At 33.7% G+C, this 19633-nt stretch overlaps 1 protein-coding gene across 6 annotated transcripts in view; it reads right to left on the bottom strand.

The window, feature by feature from the left end:
* AGTPBP1 (ATP/GTP binding carboxypeptidase 1) overlaps positions 1 to 19633 on the bottom strand; it is a 205940-nt gene that overhangs the window by 119248 nt on the left and 67059 nt on the right. For 5 of the 6 annotated variants that reach the window (XM_070459534.1, XM_070459537.1, XM_070459536.1 and 2 more), the window contains 5 exons: positions 17983 to 18076; positions 10341 to 10378; positions 7402 to 7610; positions 5696 to 5873; positions 4183 to 4362 (listed from right to left, as the gene is read on the bottom strand). In XM_070459534.1, coding sequence (XP_070315635.1) covers positions 4183 to 4362; positions 5696 to 5873; positions 7402 to 7610; positions 10341 to 10378; positions 17983 to 18076 — 699 coding nt within the window. The remainder of the gene's footprint in view (positions 1 to 4182; positions 4363 to 5695; positions 5874 to 7401; positions 7611 to 10340; positions 10379 to 17982; positions 18077 to 19633) is intronic. The other variant, XM_070459538.1, reaches the window with a different exon arrangement.

Raw genomic sequence — 19633 nt, 5'->3', positions numbered from 1 at the left:
TTATAAACTCCTTTCCACTCTCCAAGTATCTGTTCTCTCTTTCAATTCAGTATCCAAACCTCTGAGTTTTAGCTCGAGGTTATAGATTCCAGCCCCCTTCACAGTAGTTACAGTCATATGACTAAGTTTTGGCCAACAGTATGTGAGGCAAAGTTGTCAATACAAACTCCAGGTCACATTCTTTAAAAAGGAAACTGCCCTCCATTTTCTTTCATTACCATTTTCCACATGCACATAAGGAAAATACCATAGGAAATGATGAAAACAGAATCTTTTTCCTTTGATAACATGATGCACAGATACCTACTGTCCAGGATCACCTGACCTGCCCATCTTCTAAATAGATATGTGAGAGGGAAAAAAGATCTATTTCATGGCAATATAGTAAATGGGCTCTGGAGACAGAATACCTAATTCAAATCTTGACTCCTCCATTTACTAACTACATGACCTTGAACAAGTTACATAAGTTATTTTTGTCTAAGACTAACACTTTCCCTTTCACTGTCCTCATCTATAAAATGGAGATACCCATGCATAGTATTGTTGGGAGAGTTAAAGGAGTTAATTCATGTAATGTGCCAGGCGAATAGTATATGCTATAAAAATGTCCTTTATTACTACTGTTGCTCAAGCGACGAGGGTACTATACTGGGTCACTGTAAACAGCAGCTCAGTCTATCCCAACTAATATAGTTACCATATCACTCTAAATGCTTTTGGAAATAAGACTGAAAAAAGTACTATTTATATTGCATACGGTAACTGGGTCTATTTATGTCAATGTATTAACAGCAGTTAGTCCCAGATAAACAGAGGAAATGATATTTGGAAAAAGAATTGTTAGGAAAAAAGAAGGAACTGACTTCAGAAAATCCTACTGCAAACAAGAAAGACAACTCCTTGGATAGGAAGAAGGGAAAATGCAGTTCAGCATCAGAGAGAAAATATGTTTTTAATTTTTAATCAAACCTGTCAAATATCTTCCTTTATAGGTATTTTCCCTTGGTTTCATACTCCAGATGTGAAATGCCATATAGCTTAGAGTATCTAAGACCTTATTTTCTATTCCAATGATCTATTTTTATTCCATCAGCACTAAAAATCAATGATTACATTAATAACTTAATCTCACAACTAAAAGCAGGGAATGTAAATCACCCTTGTTAATTTTCAAAATGTTCTTGGCTCATTTATAGTAAAGACAAAGATACAGGGGAAAAAGAACTAAAATGGCTATCAATAGGAAATCAGTTAGGTAAATTACACAATATCTGTATGGTATAATAATTAAAAGGTATGAGTCAGCACTTGCCATAAGGTTTTGGAATGTATGTTCCAATAGGATTTATTTTGTTGGTCCTATTGCTCTTAAAAATGTGATCTTTCAAAAAAAAAAAATGTGATCTTTCTCTTTGTGTTTTCTAATGGTTATTGTGAGCGTATGTTTATCAAATTCATACACAAATAAACATACACATGCACCCAGAGGAAGGCTAGTGAATTTTATTCACTTATCTTGTAAATAGTACTTCACTGAACTTTTATTTGGTCTAAGATACATTTTATAATTGATTTGTTTTGATTTTCTACATAAACAGCAACATCTTCCTCAGACACTGATATAACTTTTATCTCACTCTTTTAATGATTAGTATCTTTCCTTTCCCTGTCTTACTGATCTCACTAGAGCTTTCAAAACAATGTTAACTAATAATGGTTGAGAGAGGCTTACTCTAACACTTCATAACTATTTGTGATGTTGGTTACTGATCTGAGTTAAATAATACTCAGCCACTTGGAAAATATTCCTTGATTTGTTAAGAGATTTAATCTGGAACTAATAATAATTTTTATCAACCCCTTTCATGGCATTTATTAAGATAATCACTGTTTTTCTTTCTTTGACATATTGATAAATTTTCATTAAAGTCTTAATATTACAATAAACTTACTTTCTAAAATAATCCTTACGTTGTCAAAGTGTCTTATATCTCAAAATGCTGCTCAATTCAATTTGCTAATGTTTTAGATTTTTATATTTATCTTCATTAGTAACAATGAGCTGTAAATTGTTTCAGGTTTTGATTTCAGCATCATACTAGTTTCTAAACTTCTCTTTATTTCCCATGCTCTGGAAAAATCAAGTATAGGAAAATTTCTTGAAGGTTGAGAGAAATAACCTACTATTTGATATCTTCACTGAAGACAACTTGATTGCATACTCAGTTGCAGGTTTTCTACTATGTAAGTCAATTTTGAGTGAAAGTCGCTCAGTCGTGTCCAACTCTCTGCAACCCCATGGACTACACAGTCAATGGAATTCTCCAGGCCAGAATATTGGAATGGGTAGCCTTTCCCTTCTCCAGGGGATCTTCCCAACCCAGGAATTGAACCCAGGTCTCCCACATTGCAGGCGGATTCTTTATCAGCTGAGCCACAAGAGAAGCCCAAGAATACTAGAGTGGGTAGCCTATCCCTCCCTTCTCCGGAGGATCTTCCCGACCCAGGAATCAAACTGGGGTCTCCTGCATTGCAGGAGGATTCTTTACCAACTGGGCTACCAGGGAAGCCCAAGTCAATTTTAGTTTTTTATATTTCCATAAAATATTGTCCATTTCAAATATATTTTCAAATGTATTAACAGGAGGTATCTTTAGCATCCACTTAGATCGACTGGCTCTCCTCTATATAACTTACCAAGAATTTAAGGCACATTAAAATCACTCACTAATGCTGTGTTTATAGCAATAATTATAGCTTTATCTATCTTTGTTTTAGTATTTGCCACACGTTATTATCTACTTTGCATAAAATCGTATTTGCTATCTTGTTTTAAACATTTTGTTCTCTATGTATATATTGTAGGGTAGTAATGTCTTCCTTACCTGTTTTGAGCTGGGAATAACAGATACACAGTTGCCAATCGGTTTAAGAGTTCAATCTTACTATTTCAAGAGTTTCCAGGATCTATCCGCTACTTAAATTTTGTTTTTAACCCATTCCAGGATCTATCCGCTACTTAAATTTTGTTTTTAACCCAATCAGGGGGGCTCTTTTTTTACTGGGAATATTTTATCCATTTAGATATCTTATTACTGAAACTGATTTGCTTGTTCTTGCTTTGCATTCAGCATTCTCAGGATTTTGTACATCTTTGAAGTCTTCCTGATTTTCTATAGCCGTGCTTCAAGAATTTTTTCCAAGAAAAACATACACATAATTTTATATAGAATTTCAAAGGGTTCTTAGTCTCTCAACTAGGAACTCAGTCTACAACTGGACTTAGTCTAGAAACTAAGAACCATGGATACCTATGGCTCAGTAGATCCTCGTCTATAGATCTCTGTTCTAGATGTTACTTTTACATTTTAAAACACATATCTGGGCCACTATTTCTATAATTACCATTTTATAAATATAGCAATTATTATAATATTGATAAATATATACGAATATAAATTATTAAAAGACCCAGTTTGTGACAGCTATATATTATCTTTCATCAAAAATTAGTTGATATATTTCAAAATAACAGTAGAACAACTATTTAGTATTACATAATTTAACAATTTGCAAAGTTAAATACAATTACTCTACTACCATGTCTTCTGCAAGCCTGATTTCTTAATTCATCACTAGCCTGACTGGAGTAATATTTCATGTAATTACTTCAGGAAGGGACCTGGGCAATATGCTTCTGTACCCTTGCATATCTAAGAATATGTCACCTTTACATATAAGTGGCAACTAATAAGCATTCAGAAATCTTAAGTAAGAACTCTTTTCTTTCAAATCTCCAAGGAATGAGGCTGCTTCACTATCTTTTGGCATTAAATGTTCAAGAGAATAAGTCTTGTGGCCAGTTCAATTCATTCACTAACAAATGTTAAATGCACATTCATTATGTCTCATGCAATCTAATGGATGCTGAGGATAAAGTGAAGGAAAAAACAACAGTTTTATCTTCATGGAATTTACAGTCTAACTGAGGAAGATTAAAAAATAATGAAAACTGACAAATGTAATGAAGCCTGATATGTCAGAAAGTGATGAGGAGAAAAATTGTGTTTCCGTATGTCTATGCAAGTGTCATTAGAACCCTTCTCTCACATCTTCTTCCTGAAGGCTTGTTAGTTGATACAAGTAACCATCTCTACTTCAGTGATACATCAGTCTGACCTTCAATCCAAAGCCAGAGATACTGCATTTCATAGAAGGGTGAATTAGAGCTGACACTCTTCTTTAATCTATTCTTTTCTCCACCACGTTTGCTGCACATCCTATGTTTATTCCATGAGAATGCTCCTTTTATCAAGTTTTCAGATTCAGTACAGTTTTTTTTTCCTCTATTTATAAAGTCTGTTGGTAATTTTAAATGGAATAAGAATGGAATGGAATTAGATCACTACTTTCACTTAGCTATCTTTAATCAAGTCCCAGACTTAGTATTAGACTTCTATACCTTTTAAAGGAAGTTTGTAAATAATCCATTTTGATATTCTGTGTAGACTAAACTACTTTAATAACTACTTTAGAAATGAAATCATAAGAGTATACTCTGTGATATATCAACAATAAAAAAACTAAATTTACTTAAAAATTCTCTTAAATCACTTACTTCAAAGAATTGCTCTTAATTATAAATAAAAGATCTTTTTTTAAAAAAAAAGTGATCAACTATCAAGGAAGTACTTTAGAAATCTTAATAGCCTAGATTACTTTCTCTTTTTAATTTGCTAGCTCTTATCAAAAAAATTCTGCTTTTTTGTCCTCACATTAAGATGTGTAATCTCTTACTTTCTTTGCTTTGTACACAGTATTGTACCAAAATAACAAAGATTCCATTTATAATAATTTTGTATTTTCTATCAGGTAAAGTTGAGCGCAGAAGAATTGATGCTTTTGAACTGTGGTGTTGGGAGAAGACTCTTGAGAGTCCTTTGGACTGCAAGGAGATCCAACCAGTCCATAGGAAATCAGTCCCGAGTATTCATTGGAAGGACTGAAGATGAAGCTGAAATTCCAATATTTTGGCCACCTGCTGCAAAGAGCTGACTCATTTGAAAAGAGCCTGATGCTGGGAAAGATTGAAGGCAGGAGGAGAAGGGGACGACAGAGGATGAGATGGTTAGATGGCATCATGGACTCAATGGACATTAATTTGGGTAAACTACAGGAGCTGGTGATGGACAGGGAGGCCTGGCGTGCTGCGGTTCATAGTAAAGAGTCGGACACAACTGAGCAACTGAACTGAACTGAAGTGATGGTGCAAGTTTTGTTGAACATAAACAGTAATTCGTTTAGTGATTAGGCATTTTAACTTTTAAAAAATGAAGTTCATTAAAAAGCTACAAATGTACGCTCAAATATAATTACCTAAACATTTATAAGAATGTTTATACAGTCATATTTTGAAAATGTATATAAGCTATCAAATACTGTTTCTACGTGGTGCTGACAGTTTTTCACAATTCACATTAACACATATGTAGCATATCCCACATTCCTTCCCTTAATCACTCAACCTTAATTTCTTATATTTGAAGAAATATTTATTAACTAAAAAGTAATTTGAAAGCATATCATGTTCATTAAAGCCTTCTTTGGCTAGGGAGATGAACAAAAGCAAAAATAGATAAAGTCACACAATTCCAATAACCACGGGAAGCCAGCAAGAAGCATGTGGTCCTACCTTCAGGAGGTAAACTGTAGAGCTGGGCCACAGGTCCAGTCACAGGAATAACAGGTAACTGGAAATGGAAAGAACTTTTAATCGTTGGGAGTGGCAGGCGATTTTTAGGAAAGCATTTCCTCATTATCAGACTGGAGGTGTTGACAAGAGGATCAAGGGTCCTTACTGCCAAACATTCCTGTTTTATAAGAAAAGAAAAAAAAAAAAGATAATGTGCCTTTGGTGAATAAGTGGAACAATTTTATACTACTTCAGAAAATAATGTGTTAATACTTTTCAGAAGGCAAACATCACAAAACCCAATATTTTTAACGTAATTATAAAGTAGATTTGACTAATTTGAAATATCTCTTTGTAAGAACCTCATATGGCAAATTTGGCAGCAATTTTCCTCACACATCTTAATTTAACAGAAATCAGTACCATGTTTGGTTCCAGAAGTCACCAAAGCACTAATACCTATGAGTGATTTAGGGAGCATTTTAGCAAGCCTAGGACATAAAATAAAAATTTAATGGATAAAGAAAAAAAGAGAAAAATTCACAAATTAAGGAAAGTGTAAGAAATAAAAAGGAATGTGAATTTAGCTGAGCCTTTCTCAGAATTCTATCAGTTATCATGCAATACCACCTCTAATAAATTAGCTGTTCAACTTTGAAAAGAATAGCCTGAACATCACAATTTAAAGTTTTAAGAATTTAATTTACTATCTTGGTATCTAATCTTAAGAAGGGCTCTTGAATAGGACATTTGAAACTATTTCATATAACACTGTTACTATTGACAATTGACACTTAGATGGCTTTAAATGGCACTTTGATAACCTGTGCAATTTTCAACAGAAATCTTCACATCTGACCTGTCAAAACAGCTGAAAAACTAAGACTCAGAAATGTGAAGTGGCATAAACCATCACCCAATCTCTCCTCATATACTGTCTATTTTAGGAATAGTAAAAAAATAAGTGCATATGACTGATCTACAATAGAAAAAGCTGAGTTAACATAAAGTGTGCATTCACATATCTTAACTACTCCCACAAAAAGATTAGTTGTCGTGTGTAAGACCAAGAGGGCACAATCAAGACGACTGGCTTGAATTTTCAAGAAGACAGATTTCATTCTAATAACTAGTCTTATAAAAATAAAAGAGTTACTTTGCAACATCCCCACTCCCCATCATCGAGTGCCCTCTACAGAACCTAGAATACTGTTGAGAAGGTTTATGTGTACAATGGCTGGCAGAACCAGAATCCCTAACTCCAAATTTCACTTTTGTACCTTCATTATTTAAAAGTATCCTCTCCAGAAAAAAAGACACAGAGAACACTCACAGCTAACATATCTCCCTTACCAGTCATAAAGGATTAATGAATATTTATGAAAGGAACATAGAAAACTGAGTGTAGGTAACAGCACACCTTAGAAAACATGGCTATATGGAATCCATTCCTGCCCAGGGAAGAGATTTATACATCTTCCTTCTATCTACGGGGGAAAAAAATCTCATCTTGCAGAGATATACACTAAGTACTTTCTCAAACTTAGTATAAGGTCACATGTGAGAAATGATTGTGCCTTTTGGTTTTCAAATATTTTAAATATATTTATCATACTATGTACTTGTAGAAATACTAAGTTTTCTTAAGAACCAAATCCTATCATTAATAGATAATCATAATAACAGGAAGAAAATTAAAAACTTACTTGCGAAGTGTTATAAAGAATTTTCATCCCATTGGCATCAATAAATGCTTTTCTTCCCAACTTGATGTTCGTAACACTTTTTAAACTCTGTAAAATTCCTTTTCGAATGAGCATGTTTCTATGCCGATTATCATGGCGGTGCCAATCTACATAAATTGTTAAAAGGACTTGGACATATCCTCTGTCTACAGCTCTCCTGGCATTAGTTTCTTTAACAAAAGAAAATTGAAAAAGAAAATTTTTAAAATAATAAGAGACACTGATAAAGTCAAATTGAAAACATAACCATAATATTGTAATTAGTTCTTATAATTCCTTTTTTCCAAGAAAAACTATGGCAACCACATATTTAAATATTTTTTAGGTAGCAAAATAAATATGACAAGTTCCAGATAGCAAAGTACAATTTTCCAGAAATCTGCCTATCTATTGTTTTGAGGTAAATAAATATCAAAATATCTTTAATACAATTAAGGTTGTATCTTTCCAAATGTTAATACTAATGAAACTTTCATATATTTTAAAACCTATTAATACATAACTTTGATTACACCAAAAGGAATATATAAGCCTTTAACTTACTAGTTGTGACTATGATCTTCTTAAAAGCCACTATCATTATCGCAACTTCCATTACAATCTTTGTGTGAAATTACCTTTGTAAGCAGGCACATCTATTTTGTGTCTAGAAGAACTAGTTTTGCTAAGGTGTAGCTATCAGGCAAAGCAAACTAGCTCTTCCAAACACACAACAGAGGTATTAAAGACCTTTCACATAAGAAAGCACCCCTACCTACCCCCGTGAGTTTCTCCCAGCTCTCTAATATCAGAACATAATGTCTAAGAGGGCGTTAAGAAGTTTGCTGAGCTCAGGGTCTTTACCTATGTTTTACGTGTGTATTAGCACATTTAAAACTAGTATTGTAGGCAACTAAAAGCAGCACAGCCTTACTGCCGCATTATCTTAATGTCCATGCCATGAGCCTGGCATTTTATAGGTAAACATAGACGAGGAAGAGACTGGTATTTCTAACTAAACAACCTCAGGTGAGTTGGTATTTCACATTCTCTTGCACTCATCACTGGCACACCCATGTGGTGCTGGGTGGCGATCTATAAAAACTTCAAATAGTTCTAACAATAGTTTCATGTATTTTAAACAAATATACACACACATATATATATATTTTGTTTACACCAGTTGGAATATATAAGCCTTTAGCTTACTAGCTTTTAGTATCACCAACAATACTTAAAAGATATTACTATCATAATGGCTTAAAAGAATGATTCTCTTAAAAGACATTACAGTCACTGAAACTCCTATCACAAACTGTGTTTCCAGTGGAATTCCCAAAGGCCTAAATGATATTTACGAGAAATATTTAAATTCTTCATTGAAGGTCAAATAAGAAACCTGCCCATAACACACACACGGTGAGTGACCCTTAAGAGAAGCACAAAGCTATCTGCAATCAAGAGTCATTCTACTTGTCAGTTACTTTTTGACCAGATATGTTTGCCTACCATCCTCCTCTGAAGGAGAAGGGAGGGAATAAAGGAAAGATTATTATTCAAAACTGAAAATATCAGCATTTCAGTCATTGTAGGTTACTGATTTCTATAAACCCTTGAAATTTATGTTTTAGTTTTTCCTGACTTAGAATTAGTGACTTTGTCATTAGTGATTCTGCAAATTAGTAAGCTTTAATAAAAATTTAGTTTAATGGCTATTTTAATCTACTCTAAATCAAAAATATATGCCTGTATTAATTTAAAAATTAATGTTTAAACACCTTGAGCAACAAAGGCAGGGTGGCCACATCAAAGCAAGGCTACAGATATCTCTGAAATTAATCCAAGTATTCTAATCTTGGTCTATGGTTTATCACATCATATATGAAAACAAAGCTATACAGCTAATCTACATGAAAACAAAGCTATATAGCTAATCTAACTGAATACTACACAGTTAAAGGACAAAACTGTCAACTGAATATAGCAGCTATAACACTAATACCTAAGGTTATTTTTTTAATTTAATAAATCATTATCAATTATCAGATTTTCAATCAATTAATCATTTGTTACTATTCTTCTCATAATTCAAACTTAAGGGCAAGGTGGTCTCACCCTTGATAGACAGTTTTGGGGAAAAATAACATCAAAAGCCATCAACATAAATCTTTAGGATTGAATGTTATCATGGTTAAATACAATGTTAATTTAATCAACCAGTAAGAATGGGAGTGCTAACAAAATTAATATTTAAAATACATTTTAAAAATTAATATTTAAAATATAGATACTGAATATCATGGAGAGACAGATCCACATAAAGTAGATGGTTACTCTACAAAAGCAACGTATGACACATTTCCTCCAATGTTTCAATTTCAAAGATTAAAAAAAAACAATGCTTTAGTCTCTAAATGCATTCAATAAACTCTAAATTTACATTAGCCATTTTTAATGTTACAAATCTGAATTTATGGTAGAAATAAAATTTCTAATAAGGAGGTTCTAGTTGAAAATCATACATTATATAGAGATAATAGCTGTCAAAGATATTCTTCGTGGTAAATGTTCTCAAGGCCATGTTAGGGTCACTTTTTCAAAATGATGCTATATTGTATTTACATGTTACTTTCCCCTACTAACAAGGCTTTATGTTTATATAAGTAACTTAGAGAAAGGAAGTCAGTATACTTGAAGAAATTATATAAATATACTGATAAACAAGTTAGAGCTCAATAAACATAAATGACATTAGTTACACATCAATCAATTGCACTAAAAGATAAAATCAACTTTGACGTTAAATTATTATGAACAAGCTTTATAACCGTAAACTAAATCTACATTTCCAGTTTCTTTAAAATAGCAGTTAGAATACTCAGAAAAACAGTATCTAGTATTTCTAGTATTTAAAAACTTACTTGATTTTAGCAATGCAGCAAGAGTGTCTAAAGCAACCCTGTCAACATGAGAAAACACAAACAACAACAAAACTAGTAAAATTAATCTACAATAGTAAAGTCATACAATCTTTTCAGATAAGTAATCAGTATCTACTCCAAATGTCATTCCTGGGATACTCAATTACATATGGTGCCTCTCTGTATGCCTCACTTCTTTCAGGTTAAAATTGGTTATGAGGAAATATCAACAAAGAAGCACCAGAAAATGTTTAAGAAAAGAAAAAGAAGAAAATTAACAATGCTTAATTCTTCATATAAGAGGTCAGATGAATGGAATCATTGTACCTGTATCTGACTAGGCCAGAGTTCACAAAGGAATACTATTCTGACTGGGCCAGAGTTCACAATAGGATACTATTCACAATCAGACTCGGAGTCACAAAAAAAATTAAAACAAAAACAAGTTTTAACACAGAGTTTGTAACTACAAAATTCTATAGGTATTCATAGCTATCCAACTTCAAAGTATGTTAGTTCTATCAAGCAATAATCCTAACATTTAATGTGGTAACAAAAGTAAAATATTTTGGAACAAGGAGATTAGCAGAGGATGTATGAGCCCTTAACATTTTTCAGCCATATAGCACCAAAGAGAACAATGACTTAATTCATATCTCAAAAATTCTTACTGCCTATTAGAGCACTTAGATTTTCTCTGAACATAAATATGCAGTTACACACAGTGAAATCAATACCATTTAGTACCTTTAAAGATATATAAAACATCACTGTGAAAAACCTTTAATTCAAATACTTTTTTAGAAATGAGTTACTGAAGAAATGGGACTTACTTTCAGGAATTTTAAAAATATAAGACTATATACTACAGTACCTCTTAGTAAGATTTCAATAAGGATAATTAATTTGCATATAAATATGTATATTGTCAAATTTAAGCATTTCACTCATCATTAAGGATTTGTTGAATGCCTACTAGATACCCACAGTAGCAGGTTCTTCATGGTTATAAAATTAGAAAATAAAATTAACTCTTACATAGATTATTTTACAATCTCGATAATGTAATAAAATATACACATCTATAGAAAAATAAGAAATTAAAACCAAAAGGGAATAAAATTAATAAAGCTGCACATCATAGCATGATCAGATGATAACTTTTAAAATGACTCAGAAGATTTAGGATGGATACTGGTTCACAGTAAACAATAATCTAGGAAACAATAATCTAGGACTAGGCACAAAAGTGCACATTTATGATAAATGCTCATTATTGTTACCCTCTAGAGCAAGCCGTTAACAATTACACTTTGGTTTACTTACACAAATAAAGCAACCATATAAAACTTTATTTATGATAACATTTGAAAAATAAAAGCAAAAGTATATGCCCTAAAAAATGTAAACTCATGTGACTAAATTTCTCAAAACAATGTGCAGTTTTGGTAATGGCATGTTAAAAGTAAATGAAAAGTATAAAATTAAAACAATTTTCAGAGCACCGATTCATCAGTAAGAAACTTTGCATAACCTTGCAATCAATTACACAGTAATTAGCACTTAAGACTGTAAACTATCAGAATAAGGATGACTTTTAAATTGGTCAGAAATAAATATAGAACTAAACGGACCTTCTAGGTAAAACAGCAGTTTAGGGGAAAAAATGGAAAAGAAGACTTCATTCAGCAAGACCTGACAAATGCCAAAAATTGTTCTACATGCCTTGTACATGTTTTATATTTGTATGTGCTTTTTAGTTTAACTTTTTTTTTTTTTTTAAATCCTAGTCTCTAGAATTGGCACATTTTATGAAAAAAGACACTAAAGATTTCAGAATATAATATGCCTAGGGTCATATAAAAACTAAGTGAGATGAAAAATGACTAAAATGGTTGCTGAGAAAGAAAATTAAGAAATCAGAAATGGCAGTCTCCTAAACAAAGATATGTTGAAGTCCAAACCCCTAGCACCTCAGAATGTGGCCTCATCTGGAAACAAGATCTTTGCAGATATAAGTAAGATTAAGTCATGCTGGAACAGACTGCTCTTAATCCAACAAAGCTGATGCTCTAGTAAAAAGAGGGAAGACTATTCGAAGACAGACACACAAGGAGAGCACACCATATGAAGACAGAGTCAGAGACTGAAATGTTGAGGCTACAAGCCAGAGAAACCCTAAGGACTGCCAGCAAACCACTGAAAGCCAGGGACGAAGAGGGGTTCTCCCCTACAGGCCAGGAAGGGAACACTGGCCCTGTTGACAAGTTGATTCTGAACTTCAGCCTCCAGAGACAATAAATCTCTAATATTAGAAAAAAACGCTAAAGAAAAATCTCATACTATTTGGGTAGGATAGATTTTCCTAAACAAGACAAAATCCAGAAGCCAACCCTCTTCCTCTAGAGCCACCCTCTCCTCCCCACATCCCACTCTCCAGGTCATCACAGAGCATCAGACTAGGCTTCTACATTATGTAATAACTTCCCACTTGCTATCTATTTTACACATAGTGTATATATGTCAGTGCAATGCCGCTTGCTCAATTCATCCCATCCTCTCCTTCCCCTGCTGTGTCCACAAGTTCTCCACATCTCTGTCTCCATTCCTTCCCGACAAATATGTCCATCAGTACCATTTTTCTAGATTCCATATCCATGAATTAATATACAATATTCATTTTTCTCTGACTAATTTCACTTTTTACTTAACAGGCTCTAGGTTCATCTAGCTCACTACCACTGACTCAAATTTGTTCCTTTTTATGGCTGAGTAATATTGCACTGTATGTATGTACAACATCTTCTTTATGCATTCACCTCTTAATATACATCTAGGTTGCTTCCATGTCCTGGCTACTGTAAATAGTGCTGCAATGAACATTGGGGTACATGTGTCTCTTAGAATCTGGTTTTCTCAGGGTATATGCCCACTAGCAGGGTTTCTGGGTCATATGGTGTTAATAGATTTATTCCTAGTTTTTTAAAGAATCTCCATACTGTTCTCCACTACGGCTGTTACCAGTTTACATTCCCACCAACAGTGCAGGAGTGTTCCCTTTTCCCCACACCCTCTCCAACAATTATTATTTGTAGATTCTTTGATGATGGCCATTCTGACTGGTGTGAGGTGACACTTCATTACAGTTTTGATTTGCATTTCTCTAAATTAAAATTTAAAAAATCTTAAGTGCCCTTTCAGAAACATGTTTCTCCCTACTAGCAGTTATTTACAACACATGTTTACCAAACAAAAGTGCTCTGACATTTTCTAAGCCTTACACTATATGTTTCTTTCTTGATGCTCATTCTTCACACTGGCAAAACTGGGATATGCACCCAATTCCTTCTTCCCATCATGCCTGTTCCATAGCTCCACTAGATTAAAAGAAATTATGAAGTTTGGTGTAAAGTCATCTTGATAGTCTCACCAAGATGTTATTTTAAAGATTTTTTTAAAACTTCAGCACAAAGGAATTTCTGAAATTCTATGTCACTTATAAGTCTGTATGAATTTATAATATAGTCAACAAAAAGTTACAGAAAAATATTTATTGAAATGCACAATTTTATTATGTTAATTAGGATTTCTCAGCACCAATATTTTATACTTCCTCACATGTTTTTCCAATCTCCGTAAGTCCTACACAGAATAACACAGCTAACAGTGACTTTAAAAGCAGTCTGTGGTTTATTCATTTGAGAGCAGTGAAGGGGGAAAAGCTTAAGCCCCAGGTACTCATAAAGTTATTTAAGTTGGGAGGTCAATCCTTGCAATAACCTCCAAACCTATGTGTGCTAACTTGCTCAGTCATGTGTGACTCTTTGCAACACTATGGTCTGTAGCCTGACAGGCTCCTCTGTCCATGGGGATTCTCCAGGCAAGAATACTGGAGTGGGTTGCCATGCCCTCTTCCAGGGGATCTTCCCAACGCAGAGACCAAACACGTTTCCTGCACTGGCAGGCAGGCTCCTTACCACTAGCACCACCGGGGAGGCCCCTCCAAACCTACAAGGAAACTCAAAATGACAGAGTTACAATAAATTCAGAGTTGCTTCCTAGTAGATTAACAATGTTTAAATCCAAAACCTAAAATTGGAAAGGAAAGGAAATCTAAAAGGGAAGCATTGCTCTTCAAACATAAATAATAATCCTCAATCTTCTTCAACTAAATGCAGGGTACTATTTAAGGACAGGAAGAACTGTGACACAAATGCTCTAGATGTTGAGATTGTTTAATTACGGGGGGAGACCCTATGATTATTCAAAATAATAAAGGAATCATGATATAGATGTCTGGTCAATGCATGTTTTATCCTTTTTAAAGTAAAGTTAAAAAAAAGTGTTCTTTTTAAAACACAGAGGAAAGAGTGAAGGGATAATTTAGATAATGACATTCCTTTCTCCGAAGTTTAGACGCACTGATTTCTACATGGTTTTAGAAATATATCATGTTGTATATTATAAAGATACTTGTAAAATGTTCTTATCTCCTAGGAACATTTTATATTAGATTTGGTAATGGGTTATAATAGGTTAATTTAGATCTTAAGTAGGAGATCATAGTCATTAGATAAAAATTAATTATGAAGTACTTTAAACATCAAAAAGAGGAAAGGCATAAACTACACTGCTTACCTAAACTAATTACACTGCATTAATACAGGCACTATGCTAATTACAGGAATTATCTAAACCCTCAAAACAATCTTATGATATAGGCACAAATACTGCTGCTGCTGCTAAGTCGCTTTAGTCGTGTCCGACTCTGTGCGACCCCATGGACAGCAGCCCACCAGGCTCCTCTGTCCCTGGGATTCTCCAGGCAAGAACACTGGAGTGGGTTGCCATTTCCTTCTCCAATGCATGCATGCATGCTAAGGTGCTTCAGTCGTGTCCGACTCTGTGCGACCCCATAGACGGCAGCCCACCAGGCTCCTCTGTCCACAGGATTCTCCAGGCAAGAACAACAGAGTGGGTTGCCATTTCCTTCTCCAAAGGCACAAATACTACTATTTTACAAATAGGAAACTGGGACATAAAAAGTTAGGTAACTGGGGCGTCCCTGGTGGCTCAGTGGTGAAGAATCTGCCTGCCGCTGCAGGAGAGATGGATCTGATCCCTGGTCTGGGAAGACCTCACATGCCGCAGAACTAACCCCATGTGCCACAACAATTAAGCCTGTGCTCTTGAGCCCTGGGGATGCAACTACTGTGCCCACCTGTCACTACCACCGAAACCCTCGTGCACCAGAGCCCACGTTCTGCAACAGGAGAAGCCACGCAATGGGAAGCCCGTGCACCACAACCAGAAAGTAGTTTGTGCCGCAACGAAGATACAGCACAGCTATAAATAAATACTTGTTTTAAAAGTCAGGTGACTTCGTATCATGAAGCCAGTGAGAGACAGAGCTAACATGAAAATCCAGTTTCTGCCTGCTTCCAGAGTCCATTCACTGCACCTATTCTGGAAGTTGGTCTTACTAATTGTGATACAATCATTTTCTTTTATCTTGTCACATTTCATCAGATGCTCTAAGACTGTATAATCTTTATATAAGTAAATATGTTGTCATCCCACCAAATACTTAATAAATAACTATATGTGCAAGTAAGCTCCCATTTTCAAGAAGGGAACAAGCTAAATATTTCACCTTTATTAAGAAAGGGTGAAAAGACTGGGTATGTTCTGAACCTGATTCATTTGCAAAATTTAGCCTATGAATAGTTATTGTGGACAAGTTTTTCCTTATAAAAGATTCACAACTAAAAGAAGTAAAAAGAATGAGAAAATTAGAAAAGTCATTATTTCGCACATTTTTAAGAAATAATGGATCTAAGCAATGTCATGAAATATTGCTAAGTGATTAGGTGAAAGGAGATGGACCACTTCAACTCAACAATTTTAAGTAATGCAAAACAGAGAACCAGCACCACCTATGAAATATTTTGATAATTTTTTAAAAAATCTAATCAAGCCTCAAGCTCCATCAGTCTACAAAAAATTTGAAGAGTATACCTACAAGTTAAAAGATCCCAGGATATAGTCATCTTAATCTATGTTGAGACATTCTATAAGATGTCACCCAGGTCCTTCAGCAAATAAATCAGAAACAAAAAACAGAGGGACAGGGGATAGTTACTGACTGCAAAAGATTACAAGACTTATCAATCAAACAGAATGTAGAGCCCTTATTTAGATTCTGATTTGAGCAAGACAACTGTAAAAAAAAAAAAAAAAAGAAAGAAAAAAAGACATTTCTTATACATTCAGAAGATATTAGATGATATTAAAGTAATTATTACTATTGTTGAACAAAGAAATGATACTTTGGTAACACTAATAGGAAAAACTGTCTGATAGAGATAATACTAAAGAATTAACAGAATAAATGTCATGGCTGATACTTGCTTTAACATACCGATAGGAGGCAGACAAAGAAGGGAAAGATGAAATTTAAATTGCAGAATGTTGACAATTGCTGAAATTGACTGATGGGTATATCAGGGTTCATTATTCTATTTGTGTGTAGATTTGGAAATTTCCTAAATATAATGAAGTAAATATAATAACATAAGTACTTTGTTTTAAACAAACCAATTTTAAAAGGGCATTTTGAGATAACTAGAGAAGACACACAGAATTTTAGATTGTGTTAAGCAATCAATAAATTTGTTGAGTATGATTATAGCATTATGGTTATTTTTAGGTCCCTATTTAGCAGAGTTACATAATGAAGTATTTAAGGGAAAAATGAGGAAATACCTGGTACTTGCTTACAGAAATTCATATATATGTAAATAACATCTTGGATTTGCTTAAAAATACTTTAGGAAACACAAATAAAAGTGTGTGGGGGGGAACAAATGAAACAAAAATGGCAGAATGTTAATAATTGTTGAATATAACAAGTAATTAATATAAATAATTCAAGATAATTAGTTTAATATAATGTAAATGCTATACTTCTTTGAAAAATTCCAAAATAATTTTTTTAAAAGAATGACCATTAAAATGGCTTAAGAAAGCACTAAATATAATGAAATAACTGGAAAATGCTTTCAAGTTCAGAGGTTGAAAGACACACAAATGAATGTAACTATCTATATATATATTTGTGGGTGTGTGTATATATATCTATACATATACACACAAACATAAATATATATAATATATATTTTGAGACATATATATATGTATATATATACGTATCTCAAATAAGAAAAAGAATGACATTATTTGACAAAAAAGAAATATATAAATTTAAAATATATCCAGATAATTGTGAGAATGAAGGAAACAGTCATCAAAAGATTATAAAATTGGGTAGGGAATATAGTAGGCACTCAATAAATGTTTCTGAATGAGTGATACTCTGTAAAGGTCTTTTTTCCTATTATAGTATCTAGGAATATTCAAAGTCTAAATTTCTATAAGACTGTAAATTTAGTTTTCTAATTCTGATATATTTTTGAAGATTAAACTTTATACTAAAGAAAATCTTTATCATAATTAAATCACTAAGAACTAAGAAAGGACCCTAGACACAACTGAACTCAACCATTTCACTGCACAGATTAAGATGATAAGGCCCAAAATAACAAAGGGTATACTTCTATTTACACTTAAAACATTTACTCACTTCATAAGACTGGAATTCTTCTTACTAAACGGTCCGATGATTTTAAACATCAGTTCCACAACTCCATTTTTCCCTAAAGATACAGAATTCACAGCTGGGAAGGGGGAAAAAGATGTAAAGTGATTTAAAAACTTCAGTGGATAGAAATGTTTATACATGTGGCACACGGCTGAAAAACATACAAACTGTTTAAGTAAATGTGAACTCTGTGTCTCTCATAAAGTCCACCTTAGTTGATATTTCAAAGGCATGCCAATGGGAAGATGAAGTGGGAAAAGAAGTAAATAAATTATGAAAGTTCCTAGAAGTTGTTTTTTCAACTATAGGGAATTGCCCAAAAGCAACAACAAATCAGATCTTCAGGTCAGATTTTAGATGCAGGTCAGATCTAACAGCACTGTAGGAAAGATGGCTGTGTTCTAGGTGAGAAGTCATGAGGACCTTAATTAAAGCGACTGCAGTAGGCAAAAACAGGTCACAACTTTAGACAGAACATGCAAACAATTACCTAACCAGAAAACTGGGCCTAACATTTTCAATCTTGAAGAAATATTATTTAAAAATTATAGATATACCATTTACTAGCCTCCTGGTGCTTAATGAAAAAAGTGCCCTAAAAAATGTAGTTCCTGAAGTTTTATGATGATTTTAATTTCCTCTGTATCTGCTTATCGCTCCATTATTGCTTCTAATTTTAGTCTGTTTTGTCTTTTTCCTTAATTGGGGAATTCAGTGGCTCATCTATTTTTAATCCAATTGCTTTATTTTTTAATGAATTTTTTTAAATTTTATAATGTATTTTTTCTATTTCACTTCTCTACTTTCCTTATGTTTATTGCTCTGTTCCTAATTTCTTTGTAAACAGCCAATTCATTAATTTCCTTATGCTCTTTTTATTTACCTAAGTGTTAAGTATTCAAGTATTCAAAACTATTTTTCTCTGAGCACACCTTTAGCTATACTTTCAAAGTATAGATACTGATAATAGATAAATAAACACACATACACACAAACCTACCACTGAGATTACCATTACTTTGCAATGATGTTCTTACAATAAAATGTACTCTACAATCTCAATCTCAAGCAACTCGTTAACCATTCCAATCTCATATCCATAGTCAGGGAATAGAAAGAAAATCCATGCCTCAGGGGTTGGGACCTAATATTGTGAGAGACACAGAGAGAGAGAGAGAGAGAGAGAGAGAGAGAGAGAGAGAGTGTGTGTGTGTGTGTGTGTGTGTGTGTGGGACCTAATATTGTGAGAGACACAGAGAGAGAGAGAGAGAGAGAGAGAGAGAGAGAGAGAGAGAGAGAGAGAGAGAGAGTGTGTGTGTGTGTGTGTGTGTGTGTGTGTGTGTGTGTGTGTGTGTGTGTTGTGAGACACTTCATCTGGGAGGGTGGGTGTGGGCGTGGGTGTGAGTGTGTTTATGCTGGGAGACACTTCATCTGAGGCTCTCTCTCTGATCACTGCTCTCTACAGCTTCCTCAAAGGCTCCTGTCCTATTTATTTCTGGTTCTGCTACTTCCCTATTGATTGCTAAAGATAATTAGCTCCAGGTGTCTATGCCACCACATTCCTTCCTTCTCAATTTTCCTCTTCTCTGTAAAAATCCAATTAGGTGCAGCAGTTTTTCCAGTTGTCAATACT

The sequence above is a fragment of the Odocoileus virginianus genome, chromosome 31 (assembly GCF_023699985.2).
Source record: "Odocoileus virginianus isolate 20LAN1187 ecotype Illinois chromosome 31, Ovbor_1.2, whole genome shotgun sequence".
NCBI lineage: Eukaryota > Metazoa > Chordata > Mammalia > Artiodactyla > Cervidae > Odocoileus > Odocoileus virginianus.
This window is presented reverse-complemented; position numbering and strand designations above follow the sequence as displayed.